Source organism: Pithys albifrons, chromosome 16, assembly GCF_047495875.1.
Source record: "Pithys albifrons albifrons isolate INPA30051 chromosome 16, PitAlb_v1, whole genome shotgun sequence".
Classification (NCBI taxonomy): domain Eukaryota; kingdom Metazoa; phylum Chordata; class Aves; order Passeriformes; family Thamnophilidae; genus Pithys; species Pithys albifrons.
Window position 1 is genome coordinate 17265017 of NC_092473.1, and position 16018 is coordinate 17281034.

The 16018-nt window shown below is 41.6% G+C and overlaps 2 protein-coding genes across 4 annotated transcripts; one reads left to right on the plus strand and one right to left on the minus strand.

The window, feature by feature from the left end:
- Window positions 1-1799: 1799 nt before the first annotated feature.
- TSR3 (TSR3 ribosome maturation factor) lies at window positions 1800-5904 on the minus strand. Its single transcript, XM_071571477.1, has 6 exons — window positions 5696-5904; window positions 5377-5593; window positions 4432-4625; window positions 3566-3739; window positions 2134-2197; window positions 1800-2055 (listed from the first exon to the last, which is right to left on the minus strand). Exons 1-6 carry the CDS (start codon window positions 5787-5789, stop codon window positions 1857-1859), a joined length of 942 nt encoding a protein of 313 aa, XP_071427578.1. The 5' UTR covers window positions 5790-5904; the 3' UTR covers window positions 1800-1856.
- Window positions 5484-14998, plus strand: GNPTG (N-acetylglucosamine-1-phosphate transferase subunit gamma). Of its 3 annotated transcripts, none has more exons than XM_071571476.1 (11): window positions 5484-5588; window positions 6027-6081; window positions 6286-6353; window positions 8013-8067; window positions 8174-8257; window positions 9197-9290; window positions 10552-10666; window positions 11213-11295; window positions 11570-11698; window positions 13061-13142; window positions 14260-14998. In XM_071571476.1, exons 2-11 carry the CDS (start codon window positions 6050-6052, stop codon window positions 14379-14381), a joined length of 864 nt encoding a protein of 287 aa, XP_071427577.1. In that variant the 5' UTR covers window positions 5484-5588; window positions 6027-6049; the 3' UTR covers window positions 14382-14998. The 3 variants fall into 3 exon arrangements, with proteins under 3 accessions (XP_071427577.1, XP_071427576.1, XP_071427575.1); XM_071571475.1 differs by lacking the exon at window positions 5484-5588 and adding an exon at window positions 5748-5947; XM_071571474.1 differs by lacking the exon at window positions 5484-5588 and adding an exon at window positions 5812-5943.
- The last annotated feature ends 1020 nt before the right edge of the window (window positions 14999-16018 follow it).

Here is a 16018-nt window from a genome sequence, read left to right on the forward strand (position 1 = left end):
TGCCCTGCCCTGCCCTCAGCATGAATGTGGCCCTTCCCTGGGCCCTGTGTGGTAACTGCAAGTCACCTCTGATCAGTTCCTTTAGGCAGCACAGAATTCTGACTCGCTGGAGACCAGTTGTGCATAATGGGATCAGCAAACTGGTGTGACCACGGTAAGCATAAAGTGACATGGGCATTAGACTGATATGAACAATAGAAGCCATGCAAGGAATTTAAGGGGACCTACAGAAATTGGAGATTTTAAATGGTACTTGTTTATCAGAAATAATCCTGTGCCTTCTTCCGTATGTCAATGTATATAGCTTTTAGGAAAAGGACATGATCTATGCAATTACAGTTTCCTTCTGTAAAGGAAATCAGTTAAATTATGTAAGTTATTTTCATGTATGTCAAGCTGGTATGCCCTCTATTAAATGTTCACTGCCTTTTTTAATTGTATTTTTTTACTCAAAATCATTCTGCAAAACAAATGAATTGTTAAAATCTTTGTTCCATCCAAAGTTTCTTAAGGGATTTTCTTATTAAAAAAATGGCTGCTGCTCAAGACTTAATCTAAGTGTAATACAGCTCAGTTTTCAGATACGGTTTGCTTGTTGTCTGCATCTGATCACTACAGCTTTATAATATAAAAGCATTGCCCCAGATTAGAACAGCCAACACCCTCACTATTCTCAATCCTTTAAAAATTTTGTAGGATTGGTTCATCACTATAGAAATCCTTGCTAAAACAGCTCACTGGGGAAAGACTGTATGGATGGGACAGTGAGTAATTCAGAAACTGAATCAAAGCTTCCCTGTTATGAATTATTTACTTGTTCTTCTTTGTAATTTTTATAAAAGGCAATTTGAGTATATGCACCACTCAAACTGCTGCTGTTCCTCCCAGCTCTAGCTCCAATAAGGCTGGCATTTGATATCTCTAGTGGTAAAGCATAAATAGGAGAAAGTCTTGCTGTGACTTGAAGAATTTTGATCTGTGAAGGTGAGTCTACAAATTGCCCTTAGTACCTCCAATTCTACTGAACGGGTCTGAAGTTTAGGTTTAAGTAAGTCTCAATTGGGTGCTAGAAACTTCAAACAGTATTCTAATTAAATATACAGGAAAAAACTGCTGCCACCTCACTTTCACTCTAAAAACTGGCAGCACATGGCAGAGTGGTGTACCATGAGTGCTGTCGGGGGTTTCTGACTCAAACCTTTAGGGGACAGACAACGTGTGTTCTGGGTTAGTGCAGTGCCCTCGGAGTGCTGAGAATGCACAGCAACAGCACTGCAGAGCCCGAACCGTCTGAACCGATGTCACATTCCTGAAGTGCCAAAACATGGTGTTCTTTAGGACTGCGTCAGAGTAAATGGGAGCAAGTAAAGTTACTGAAAAGACATACTGAGATGTCAAACCAACTCCAGGAAGCATTTTGAACTCTTACAAGCTTAGTTTACCCGAAACCAGAAACGTAGTTGAAATGACAGGTTCAAGGCTGCAAAAAGCCAGAGGCTCCTTCCTTATGTGGCACGTAGTCTGAAGAGGGCCATAGCTTAAGTCATGACTTCCTGCTGAAATACAGCCCAGAAGTTAAAAAGGTTTACCCAGTATACCAAAAATAATCTCTATAAAGCACTTTCCAGACACACTGATTAGAATAAAGGTGATTTTTTTTAACTTGTAACTAAGCTTCAGGCTCTTTACAAAATAATTAACATTCCATACTTACCTAAAAACTACATAACTCTGGAACACTCGTGTGCATAGAAATACCTACAAACCCACGTAGAGACTGAGGTTTGCAAAGCACCAAGTTACAGATGAAAGAGACGTATTTAATTGTTCACAATAAAATTTCTTTATACAAGATGTTACAATTCTTTGGGATTAGTTTTTGTTTTTTGAGGAGGGGTGGGATTTCCCCCCCCGCCCTTTTCAAATAGTTCATTTATTGGCAGCTGTTCTAGCAGCTTTCCAGGACCATGATCTGGACTGCTCCCATTGCTGCTTTCAGTGGCATCCTCTGGAGTGCTCACACTGTCCTCAGAATCTTCCTCGCTTTGTACTAGACTGGAAACATTTTTCAGGATTAGAACAGTAAAACAACTTAAAATGAGACAAACTAGTATTTAAATTAAATTTTGTTACCCTGGGGAATTGACTGGCCTGTTGGGATTAGAAAACTCTTTTCCTGAGTCAACATCAAATGGATCTGGAAAAAGGAAGAAAAACTGCAAATGATGAAAAACGCAGTATTTTAATGGTCTGCCTACATTTTCATAGAAGATTATTGGCAGGGAGAAGGCCTAGAAGTCTGGTTCAGTCTGGTAAGTTTACTGTAATTGTTTCATCAAAAACAAGGGGAGATGGGAAAATAACCAAAGTCCTGCCTGCCCATTCTAGTCTTTGCACTCTTCCCTCACTCCTTGCACATGGTTCAGTAGCTCTTTAGAGGTAGTCAGGAGTGTGCAAATACGTTTCTAAGGCTCTTTGCAAGAAAATATCTATGTTCTTAGAATAGTTTATTTTTAACTGGGCTATCCAGTTATCTGGAGTCTACTGAGATGTGAAGTGCTGCTGTCCAGGTTTAGCTCCTGCTGAAGAATTGCAAGGCTGGGTTTACTTTGGCTTAGACAGTGGGGAAGAACTGTTACAGACAAGTGAACCAAGGCACGATAGCCTTGGTACTGCAGTCCATCCAGAAAGTACAAAGGACTGGAGGTGCAGGCATGCTTTGCTTGGCATAGTCATGCTGCCCCGTAGGAACTGTCTTCAGTTTAATGCAACTGGTTAGGTTTCCACCAAGCAACAGGATGGTTTCGTGCCACCTCACTCCAGTGTGTCATAGTAAAGAGATCAAAGTTCAGAGCTGTTTAAGGCTGTTGACCATCTCCTTACAGGACCCTGGCCTGTTTCACGAGGGTTAGCCACTGTGACAGAAAAATGTTAATTAGGAGCATCTCTTTTCATATGTTCTTGATTATTTGATTAGTATTTCTTTGTGCTGTTTTAATGAGACCAAACACCTGTTAATATAGTTTGAAATACTAGGATTCCAGTAAGTTACTGGAAGAATTTGGGAATAAACTACTTGTACTTTTATAGGTCTGATTTTAAACATCTTTACTGGGGACTGTAAGTCTGCTGAGTGAAGGTCTTTCTTTGGTTTATATAACTACTTTGCTATCAGACTGTATGCCTGTATTTTTAGTTCCTTCTTAGGTACTAGTCTTTTTACTCATACTCTGCTTCTAACATCTGTGGATAAGACAAGGATGCATTGTGGTTTTTTGCTCCTTTGTTTTCCAATATCCTTACTTGTATCAGGGTAGCTGCTTCACATTTCAGCTGGGAATGCACTGCTCTGTTCATTAAGTTGCTTTAGTAATTTTCATCCATTTTAGTTGAGAAAGAATGGGCAGACTTTCTTAGAAGAAGAATACACAGTATAAAAGATAAACACATCTCAACAAAGCACTTATCTTCCACCTTGCCAATATTTTCATGAAATCAAAGGAAAAGACTCTGTGAAGAAACTGGTTAGGAAAGGGGGGGTGTGGTATCCGCATTTTTTTCTTACCTACTTCTTCATCTTTTGTTTCTTGGACACTGGCAAAAAAGTCCTTCTCAATTCTTAGCATGTCATCCTGGCAATGACAGGCTGCATATTTTTCCAAGAGATTTTTGTTCAAGTCAAGAAATGCCTTACCCCATTTAAATTTCCTTAGAAGAATGGTGGCTAGGTCTGGGAATCCTGAAACAGAAAATAAATGATCAGTTTTCTTTTTCAGTGTGAGATTCCACTCAGCTTACAGGTTTCTAAGTTCAGTACATACCTACGGATCAGTGCAATAGTGAGATGTTTGCCAGCCTTTTTTGTCAGTGTTCAGGAATTACTACTTCTTTAAAAGATTGCAGATATTTTCAAATTTCAGTTTAACTTGAAATATCTCAATCCAAGAAACAGTTCATAACCTTTCAGTAAGTGTTACATAAAAATATTTTATACAGGTAACGAATTATTCAAGCTCTAGGTCCCAGAGCCTTTCAGTATTTTTAGAAGATAAGGTTTGTCTGCAGTATAGTGGAGCATTTCTCTTCAATTGTCAAAGTTGTGTGATGTGTTTGCAAAACATCACAAAAAGGGGCAATCTCCCTTGTTCTTAGAGAACCCACCCTGTTAAGAGACAGCTGTTATGCACCATCCAGAAAAAAACAGGATTGTCAGTTTATGTGTCAGTTTAGTAGCTGACATGAATACTCCACAGATACCTCGATGCTACCAGATATAAGTGCTTAGAAGAAAGCTACACAGTCTGATTCTTAACAAAGTGATGACCAGTGGGACAGCATTACAGTTTATTTTATCACAGATGATCTCTTCTGATTTATGAGGGATGTCAGAATTGCTAGCCACATACTTCACCTCAGACAAACCAGGCCTACCAACAATGCAAAGGGCTGCAGCAAAGGCCTCCACGCAGGACAGCCTGCACGGCCGGCCGTAGTTCACAGGATTGGCAGCCACCAAGTAAGGCAGCAACCGAGGATGATTCCCCCTCATTCTCTTAAAGGGAGTTTCTTCTAATTTGGCCCATGAGCAATCTATGACTGCGATTCCACTCTGAGCAACAACGTGCCTGAAAAAAAGAAACATCACTGTATTTGAAAAATTGTCACCATTACATTGATGAAGTAAGAATTCCAACTGTCTGTATTAGCAACAAATTCGTATACAACCCCTGCTTTTGTCCATCATGACCCAAACCAGAGATGCAATGAGAAAGAAAAACAACATGCGTTTCCTCCAAACGTGCGTATGGTAGAAAAGCTTTATCCATGTTTCAAACTGAAATGTTAAAGATTCTGTGTTTAAAAATGTGACAGACAAGGGTGGTTAACAGTAATGTTCACAGTCTTCAAGTACACCAAAGTTCACACCGAGATTCTCCACCAGTTTCTAAAGACAAATCTTTTCTCCGAGTAAATCCATCTTTATAAAAATTCTGCAGGCACATTTGAAGAAAATGCTCATTTCCCTCATCAAGTTTTCTGGTTAATGCATTGTGCTGCCTAGCTGAGGAACTTAAATACGGCAGCATAAAAGATACAGCAGTTCCAGGCCCGTGCTCTGAACAAGACGCATACCTTGATTTCTCACTGGGCCCTACGGATGCTTTTCTCAGCTGTGTACCAATGGTAACCTGATTTGATGAAATGGCTCTTTTTCTCGTGTTCGTGCATCAGTGTAACGTAATGGGAAGGTCAAAATGTATTCCGTATCCCTTTTGGCCATGACTCAGTGGTTAAAATGTTCTCCCTCATACAGCATCAGGGCGGTACCTGAAGCGCTTTCGCTCCCAGCCCGCGCCGGCAGCACCGCGGCCTCACCTGTCGGCGGGAGACACGAGCTCCGTGGCCAGCGGGCTGAGCACGAGCCCCGGGAACCTCTGGCGGGGGCGCAGCGTTCGGAGCAACCCTTTCCGGGCCAGTTTTCTTCCGGTGCATTTCTTGGGATCGCAGTGGCCGAGCTCCCACATGGCAAGGGGGCAGGGGAACGGGGCCTCCGGGCCGCCGCCGTCCGCGGCCCCCGCGCCCTCCAGGCAAGCTGAGAACAGCAGGCGCACATTATTGCCCAGCGGCCGCATGGCCCGGCCCGGCCCGGTCCCGCCGGCCCAGCCCCCGCCGCGGCCCGCGGCGCCCCACGCACCTCTCAGCGCAGCCTCCGCGTCCGCTGCGAAGGTGTCGAGGCCGCGCCCACGGCCGCGAGCCCCGCGCCGGCCCCCGCGCCGGCCGCGCTCCATCGCCGTGTGGGGTTGTGCGGGGCGCAGCTCCGCCCGCCGGCCGCGCGTTTCCGCTTCCCGCCGGGGGCAATGGCGGCCCCGCTGCTGCTGCCGCTGCCGCTGCCGCTGCTGCCGCTGCCGCTGCGGGCGGCGCTGGGCGCGGCGCTGGCGCTGGGTGGGTGAGCGCGGGGGCGCGGTGGGGCCGGGCGCGCCCCAGGGCCGGTTCGTGCGCCGCGGCCAACGCCTCTCTGCTCGCAGGTCTCTTCGCCTCGGCGGGGAAGATGAAGATCGTGGAGGAGCCGAACACGTTCGGGTACGTGGCTGCCCGCTCGGCGTGTCCCGCGATCCACCGCGCTCGGCGGGCCCGGCCCGGCCCGGCCGCTCTGCCCGCCCCGGCCTGTACCCCCCGCCGGGCCGGGCGCCGGGGTGGCCGCGGGGACACAGAGGTAGGAGCGGATGTATCCACGGCCAGATGCGTAACTCAGCCTTAAATACTTACCTTTCCTTCTCTTGAAAGGTTGAATAACCCGTTCTTGCCTCAAACAAATAGGCTGCTGCCAAAGATGGCCCCGTCTGCAGTATCAGGTATATGCAAGCGTTACCTGCTTTCTGTACCGTTCTCATTTAGCAACAGTTGTTTGCAGTGCAGATAGTCTACTTTGATTTTATACAGCCAGAACCTAATTTTGCATGTCATTCTCTAAGCATGAAAAATAAACATGGCAAATTTATTTTATTGTGCTTCTGAAGGGTTAAAACCTAGTTTAACCTCATTGGTGTTCCATGTCCCAGTGCTGTTTGGATTGCTTTTGTTAGAGTACTATCTATATGTTTTATTCTCTCTTTTTTGAGCCAGTCACAGATCCTTCTGACCCACAGTAGAAGCTATTTTCTTCTTGAAATCAATCCCTGCATATATAGCATGTGAAAAGTGAGACAGTTAGGGATGAAATTAGTAACAGAATGCAGAATGGAAAGGTGGCAAAAGTAGCAGGAAAAAAAAGGTTGAGGACAGGGTGCTAGAAATCCTCTTTGTTGTGGGAACTTAACAGGTAGCCAGAAATTGGGAGTGTGTATGGAACAGGAATGTCGGGCATTGCACAATTATATTTTTAGCATAGAAACCTAACTTGTTCTTTTCTTTTACAAGACAGCTGGGGTAATAGTTGCTGTAGTTTCTCTTCTAGAGCACCTGCCCAGGAAACAGAGGCAGGAGTTTAATGCATTCCTCAGGGCCATTCACAGTTTGCAGAGCATCCTAATCACTACGGCACAGATTTCATGTAGCAGAGGGACAAACCCTTTCAGAATGAAATGCAAGATCACACAGGCAGAAGAAACCCTTTGGGAAGGAGAACCTGCCTGTATCCCAGGGGTTAGGTTATTCTGGCAGGCATAATTCTGGTGGGCTGAACATTCTTTGTAGGATTGCTTATCTAGATTTTTGGAAAAAGGACCTAGGCATTCCTGACAGCAGGGAATTAGAATCCAGGATAGGGGTTTATTTTGTATACTTTGTATTTTCTTTTTCTCTTCCCTCATAAATATTTAATAATTCTAAGCAGAAATTCCTTGAGCCAGGGACATTGAAATACTCCTCTAGCACATATTTCAGAACTTCTTGCCCTTTTTACTGACCTGTCTTGGATTCCTTTGACAGCAAGGCTGGAATAATCAATTCTACAAGAGTAGAATTGCAACTCTTGACCTGTCTTAACAGCAAAAGGTTTATCTTACTTAATACTACCTCAGTCAGACCATGAAGGCAAACTGTGAAAAGGAATATCCAGTTTTAAAATCTCAGGGAAACTTAAATATACAGCACTGTCAACAAATGGGCTTTACTAGTATAAACTTGAGGAGTTTGGATGACTCTGAGGACAGACAGCTGCCAAGCAGGAGTTTTAGTGGTTTCAGGGTTAGATTTTGGCAAGATCTGCACTAATGTTCTTTTATGGACCTGGCCTCCAAATACTTGTTTTTACACAGATTTCTTGTTTTTCGTGTAGACAGAGGCTTTTCTGTTTCACTGAACATTGAAGATGAAAACTGTTAAAAATCATGATGCAAACGAGTACAGGGCCAGTGGGAACTTAGAGTAATATATATGGGAGATAAGAGTTTCCTTATATGCAGCAGAAAACTACATTTGTCACATACTCCGTGCAGTGTTGTCACCACACTAACTTGCTTAAATTTAACCCAAACATTATTCTCCTTTATGTCATTTTGTGGTGTTTTTAGGCCCTGCACATCTCTTTAGGCTTGCTGGCAAGTGTTTCAGTTTCGTGGAATCCACGTAAGTAATGGATTTGGGTCTTTGTTTCCATGTACTTCTTAGGAAGTAACTAGTTTTTTATTTCTGTCTGAAACATTTTTTGTTTCCTTTTTTCTTTTCTTTTAAGGTACAAGTATGAGTTTTGTCCCTTCCATAATGTCACTCAGCATGAGCAGACTTTTCGATGGAATGCCTATAGTGGGATTTTAGGGTGAGGCATTTAGACCTCTAAGTTTTACCTAATTGTTAGCAGCCCGTGTTATAGTTTGTACAAAAGGTGGCATTTTAAAAAATCATGTTCTTCTAATTGATCAGCTTAGGTCATCATAGTTCCCAAGGTACTATGTGTAAAAAAAATCCTGTTGGGTTTTTTTGGTTGGTTTTTTTGGTTGATAAATACTAACCTCCTGTCTTTGCTGGAGACTGACTAATAACCACTGCCAACTGCAAGTGTGGTATGTTCATGTGAGACATTTAATAATGTCTAACTGTAGCTTCTATTTACAAATATTTCATGTCTGTTAACTATTTTCAGTTTGAGTTAAATACAAAAATTACAAAATTAAAAGGGTGCTTTATGCCTAGTGGTTGTGTAACCATTGAATAAAAAGTGATGAAAGACTCAATGGAGACCCAAAATAAAATCCCATATTCAGAGACCCCAGATCATAATACCCCCAAATTGTAAGACCTAAAATAAATTTAATTCTAAACCAGAGCACTGGTTTTCTAAATATTTTGCATATAGATGTCTCTTTGTTTTCTGTGTGCAAAATGGTGAGCCACTTAAAGTCCTGTAAACCATTTCAGTTGCACAGGGTACTTAGCATCATGGAATTTTTTGTGGGATTGATCTATAAGTGATATTTTACTGGGTTTAAACACAAATTTTAAGTGCAAATGGTTTGCAAACTGAAAGTTGATCCAAAACCGTGGTCTCAAAAGTGATATTGCTGTGCCCTATACAGCAGGCTGTATAACAGACTGCTGCTTGTAAGGTGTTGGCTGCAGGAAGTGGGAATACTAAGACAACAAAAATGAAGTATATTCATTTAAATGGAACATGGTGTAAGGTATTCTGGTTTTCTGCCTGAGTGTTCAAGTTTTCCTTTCCAGTAACTTAAAATAAAATAATGCCCTGTTGTTCCAGAATCTGGCATGAATGGGAAATTGATAACAATACATTTGTTGGAATGTGGATGAGGGAAGGAGACTCTTGTGAAGCGAAGAGCAGACAGACAAAGGTATCAGACCCAGCCTGTGCTCATTCACACAGCATGACTACACACACACTTGGAACACTACAAACTGAAACACTCCTATCCTGAAGAAGACCTCATTCAAACTATGATAGAAAACATAAGGATGAATTCCTGAGGGAGCTATGGGAATGGATGGAGGAGGGAAGCTGGATGCAGGGTGAAATTTTGAAGTTTACTCACATATTCTTATTGATTACTTAAAACTCTTTATTCCTCAATAGAGTGGAGTATCCTAATTATTACTGTAGCACTATACCAGGCTTTGTAATTTGTGTCAGGGAAAATAAAGAGCTGTTTGTTGAATTCAAGCTGCCAGCTTGTTGTACTTCAAATATCCATGAAAAAGGAGGGAAAAGGAGGCAGTTACCAATAACATGCTGCCAAGTTAAATGCAGTGTTAAAGCAAGCACCAAGAGCACTTTCAGAAAGACACTGAGGGGCTGGAGCACTCCCAGACAAGGGCAGCAGGGCTGAGGAACGGGCTGGGGCACAAGGCTGATGGGGAGAGGTGTCACCCAGCCCGCTTGGGGCCTTTTCCACCAGGCAGCTTCCCAGCTCTTCCTGCCCAAGCCTGAAGCAGTGTGGGGTGGTTGTGATCCAAGTGCAGGGCCCTGCACTTTGGCTTGCTCAGTCTCGTGTGATTGGGTGCCAGCTTGGCTGACAGGTCCTGGCCAAAGTGAAAATGTTCTGTACTGTAATGGAGGTGCCTTGTTAAAATCTTTATCTCCCATAGGAGCTGCAGAAAGAATTCATATTCTTGTATGATCTTTGATATTGTGATTAAAATCTTTCACTAGCATTTAGTTTTGACAGACAAAATATGGGTGCTACAAATGCAAAGATGAAAACAGTTTTATGCAGTTTACATGTGTCCTGTACTCTTTATTTAACACATTGGTCAGAAATAAAATTTAAGCAAATTGTGCTTACATCAGATGAGGCTCTAAAGGGTGTCCTATTCCCCCTCCTTTTTACTCTCGTTTTTCCTGGATATATGATGCATGGGAGTCCCAGGAACAATGGTACGTGGGGGGATCATTTCCCATTAGAGGAAGCAATTTTCAGATTTGATAAAACGATTTGACAATGTGCTTGCCATCATTCTTTTTAGGACTGGAAGCTTTGACATGGTATTTGTACAGAAATGTATCTGATAGCACTGGAACACAGCAAATTGATCATCAGTGCTGGTCCCGTTTCATGTGGACATTTTTTGTTCATCTTTGTTTTTACTGGTGTTTAGGTTCATCTTGTTTGTGGAAAGAGCAATAAATTGGCTTACGTGTCTGAGCCAAGTACTTGTGTTTACTCTCTGACATTTGAGACTCCTCTTGTGTGCCATCCCCACTCTCTTTTAGGTAAGATTTAGAAAATTGTGGAGCAGCTGACATGTTACACTAATTTCAGACTGTACATTTTTAGGTTCTTTGAGTTTGTACCGTGATACAAGTTAATATTAATTGTAATATATAATGTGAAGTGTATTTTCAATCCCAGTCATAACACACAGATATTTCTCAAATAAATTGTCATTGCTGATATAGACCCAGTCAATTTTATTTTTTTTGCTTTTTTTCTTGGAGTTGGAAGAATCAGCCCTGCGGTATCTGCTCATTTACTTACATTATAAAGAGGCAGAGCTCAGAATTACATCGAGCAAAGAAACGTGAGGCCTTGCAGCTAGAAAGAAGAGAAAAATTTCCAGTCAGAGGCATTTTCCAGAAACTTTAAATGTGTGAAGCGCAATTTAAGTTTAACCCCAACTCCTGAAACCAGTAGAGACTATGTACTTCATGGGAACACTGAGTTCTTAAAACAAATATGCTTGCATGCTACTAGAAGGGGAATTAATTACTGCAGGACAGTGCTATTGGTTTTTACATGGTTTGACTTCCATTTTTCAGTTTATCCAACTCTGACTGAAGCACTGCAAAGGAAGTGGGATGAAGCAGAGCAGCTTCTGTATGATGAACTAATAACTGACCAGGTTTATCAACGTTTTTCAACTCTTATTTGGTGAAAAAAAACAATTGCCATCAAATAGCCAAACCTGGCTTTTTCAATTTCTCCTCTTGCAGTAGATGCATTTATTCTGCCGTTGGTAAATAGTAATTCTTGTGTTCTATAACTGCTGTATGAACTGGTAATTGTAATATTTTCTACAATGAAGCTTGAGGACTTGGAATGGCCAGTGAAAATTACAAGCAGAGATCGGAGTTGAGGGGATTGATCTGATTTCTTTTGGACACTTTCTTTTTTAGGGTTACAAAAAAATACTGAAAGAGATTTTTGAGGAAGCAGGACTTCTAAAAGCAACAGAAGAAAAAGAAGTTGAGAAACAGAGTAAGAAAATAAGTCTGGAATTTGAAACAGTGGAAAAGTGCAGTAAGGTATAGAGCATAATATTTACAATGTGGAATTAAATTGCTACCTTTTTACTGTATCACAGTATCAATGTGAGGGCTTTATGTAAATGATCTTCAGAATCAGCTGAAATCTGTCATGGAATTACCGTTTCTGTTTTCAGTGTTAACAGTCTGTGTATAGTGTGAGTTGCTCTCTTTATTCCAGCCCTTAAGCCAAAACCTAACCAGGACAAATGAATGCCTGGTAAGAAGATGGGGGTATGTAGGATTTAGTGTGCCTGGGTTATGAACACCTTGCAGGTGCTCTTTCTGGGGAGTATCAGCCTGGAAATAGGAAGGAATTAATAGTGCAAATAAATGTGTAACCAACCTTGGGTATGTTGGCACTTCTCTCTGTAGATAATTAGCCAGACTTGTCAGAAAGCACTGGCTGTTCCAGTCAAAAGGCAGAAGGACGTGTGCTGTGTCCATTTCTCAAGGACTTCTGTTGCAGTTCTCTTGCAGCAGAATGGGAATAGGGAAAATAGAGGTGGAAAGGATGCTCAGCCTAAAGAGTGCAAGCTAAACATCAAAAAAAAAGAGCACAGAATGGAATTCATTATACTGCAGAGAAGTTGCTGTTGTCATTTTATTTGAAAAATGTGGCAAAGACAAAACACCAGACAGTAATTCATTTAGAACCAGATAAACTGTGGTTAACCTGAATATAGATATATAAAGATTAGCATTTTGAGCTCATACGAGCTTGTTAACAGTACAGTATTTAATAATTTGTACTTTTTTTCTGACTTCTTCATAGCCTAATTGACATTAAATTGGCTGTTTTGGTAACCACAGGATTTTAAATAGTTATTCTTTTGCTGTACCTTTATTCAGGTAAACACCAAAACACAAAAAAACCCTGGGGCTTCTCTTGAGATTACAGGAATGTGGTTTGAGTCTCAAAAGTACTAAGCAATCCCTCTGGAAGTTAACAAAAAATTCTGAAAGCAAGAACGTGAAGTTACTAGGTCAAGAGTTGAGGTTGCAAATTTCCAGATTGTAGCATTATGCTAAAATAAAATAAGGCTAGTCCTGAAGCAAACTTAAGAATGCAATTTTGTTCTATGATAAAATGCTACTTGGAGGAAAGATTTGAAATAGTCACAGTCTAAAGCACTCCTAATTTTTATACTCAGGCTTGAGAAAAGCTGGCTCCAGTTTTGGCAACGTAGAAATTTCACCTTTTTCTGAAATTTGTACCTTATTCTTGGAATAAGCAGTTTATGATCTTTTATGTCAAAAGCTGTAACAGCTGTGCAGAGACACATTATTTTTTATAAACTCTTATTTTAGGTATGCATTTGGAAAGTGGGAGAACCACTTTAAATGTATTTTCTTTTTCAGGAATACAAGCAACTTGTTGAAGAAATAAAAAGGCTTAAAGTTTTATTAGGTCATTACGGTGTTGCATACAAAGCAAATTCTGGTGAGTTTTTTTTGGTATTGTTCTTTTTTATTTTTTTCTATTCAGAATGTGAATACCCCAGTGCTGTTTTCCATTATAGCAACAGTTAAGTAATCTGGCATATATGGAGGTAAAATTCAGTAGACAAAGTACTTAGGTTTTGATTTCTGTGCAAGGGGACTTACTTTGCCCCCCCAATACCTCTTGATGACTTGAAATTGTAGCTTTATAGGAGAATGTTGACTGCTGTTGTAATTGAAGTTTGTCTCTAGTCCTTAACGTGCCAAATTAAAAGGAAAAATTTTACAGCATTCATAGCACAAAAGTGTCTTTTTAGTAAATCCATTTTCTGTATGTTAACCACAAGGCCTGACTTCTCTCATAACACTTGAAGTGTTCTCTGTATCTGTTTGAATTGGGTTTTTTCTTTCCTAAGTCACCTCTTTTTCTTCTCCTCTCATTGATTTCTGTTACATAAGTACCATATCAGATGCAGTTTTTTAAAAGGAAAGACTGTTTGGTGCTGGCTATGAAGAAGCAAGGCTTATCTGGATTAATTCCAGACAAGATGGGGTTTTTTTGTTTTGCTGTTGGGGTTTCTGGATTGTTTTTCGTGGGATTTTTTATTTCCTCTCCCTTATTCCTTCCTGACCATCATGCCCTTTATTACATGAACTGTTTGTCAAAGGAGAATTTAATCTCCTGGAAAATATATAGATATATTTACACTTTTTATGTTCAGAATTGGCACTTCAAGAAGACAAAGAACCTTTGAGCTAATTAAATTAGCTTAAAATTAGTGACATACTTACTTTTTCCTTTTGCTTGGGGAAACTTTCTTACCTGTTTTTTTAAATTAGTGACTTTCTTTACTAGGGAAAAAGTCATATTTTTTTTAAACATTTTACCCACACATTTAAACTATTAGCTATCTGACTTGCACAGTATTTCTGCCTGTTTGGTCCTTCTATTAATTATTGCAGTAGTTCTTTTATTATTGCAGATTAAAACTGTATAATCAAAAGGAGAACTCATTTTACTCTACATGACATTTCAAAACTGTTTATTGAATTCTATGACAAAAATGTTTTGGTGTTTAAAAGCAAAAATAGCTGATGTCTTAAACTAAATTTTACAGCTGAAAATGCAAGTGTTGGATATCTAAGTCACAAACTGGCAACTGCAGTGACAACAGTTCTTAATGGGTCAAAGGATGAGCACCTGCACGGCAATACAGGAATTTGGAATGACACCATATGAGGAAACTTGAGTGGTTTATATGGAATGTCAATTAAATTGAACATGTGTCATGCCACTAAGATGATTTACCTTCTTGTGAGTATTCTTGACTTAATGCATTTCTGCCTGAAAGCAAAGAAAATCCAACAGAGTGAGGGCTCACCATTATGAGAATAGTGGGCTCATTTCTAAGAACATTTGTGAAATTTTTTGCTAAGGCTGATACTTGCCACAGGTTTACAGATTTTGTGTGTCTAGTCCCAGCTTTGTTTTTATTGATCAAGTGCGCTGAGACGGTGTAAATACAAAACAGCTCAAGACCAGTGCCATTAGACACTTGTGTAAAAGGTAATAAATACAGTATTTAGAAGATGTTATATCATCTGTATGCTAAAATGTTTTCTGTGCAGACTTTAGCAGAAAAGGAAACGTTTTCTGCCATCGAATGGTGCATGATACACCATTCCACCCACCTGTGTTCAAAGATTGATGTCATCTTTTGCTATCAGGTTAAATGAAATTTGTTCAGGATCTAACTGAAAGGCACAGTGGAATCACTGAATTTTTATAAAAGCCTAATTGTGGTAAGGGAATATCTGGCGATTCTCTGTGCAGAATAAAATGGATGATGGCTCGGCTTCGCGAGTGAAGATTTGGGAAGGGCTCTACCCATGTGGGTGTATCCTTCGAGCCTGCACAGTGGATTTTTGAGGTGAGAATCACAGAACCAGCTGGGTTAGAAGAGACCTCTGAGATCATCAAGTCCAACCCTTGAACCAACCCCACTTTGATTACTAGATCATGGCACTGAGTGCCATGTCCAGTCTGATCCTAAAAACATCCAGGGACGGTGAGTCTACCACCTCTCTGGGCAGGCCATTCCAATGCCTGACCACTTTCTCTGTAAAGAATTTTTTTCTGATACCCAACCTAAACCTCCCCTGGCAGAGCTTAAGCCCCTGCCCTCCTGTTCTATTGCTGGTTGCCTGAGAGAAGAGACCAACCCCCACCTGGGTATAAAATCCCTTTGTAGAGAGCGATAAGGTCTCCCCTGAGCCTCCTCTTCTCCAGGCTAAACAGCCCCAGGTCCCTCAGTCTCTCCCCAGAGGACTTGTGCTCCAGTCCCTTCTCCAGCCTCGTTGCTCTTCTCTGGACCTGCTCCAGCCCCTCAATCTCTTTTCTGAACTGAGGGGCCCAGAACCGAACACAACACTCAAGGTGTGGCCTCACCAACGCAGAGTACAGGGGAAGGGTCACTGCCCTGGGCCTGCTGGCCACACTATTCTTGATCCAGGCCAGGATCCCCTTGGCCTTCTTGGCCACCTGGGCACAATGTTGGCTCATGTTGAGCTTCCTTGTCAATCCAAATCCCCAGGTCCCTTTCTGCCTGGCTGCTCTCCAGCCACTCTGCCCAGTCTGTACTGCTGCAGGAGGTTGTGGCCAAAGGCCAGGACCCAGCACTTGGCCTTGTTGAACTTTATCCCACTGGAATCAGCCCATCTCTCCAACCTATCCAGGTCCCTCTGCAGAGCCCTCCTGCCCTCCAGCCTGTCCAGGTCCTTCTGCAGAGCCCTCCTGCCTTCCAGCAGGTCAACACTCCCTCCCAACTTGGTGTTGTTGGCCAATTTGCTGATGATGGACTCAATCCCCTCATCTAA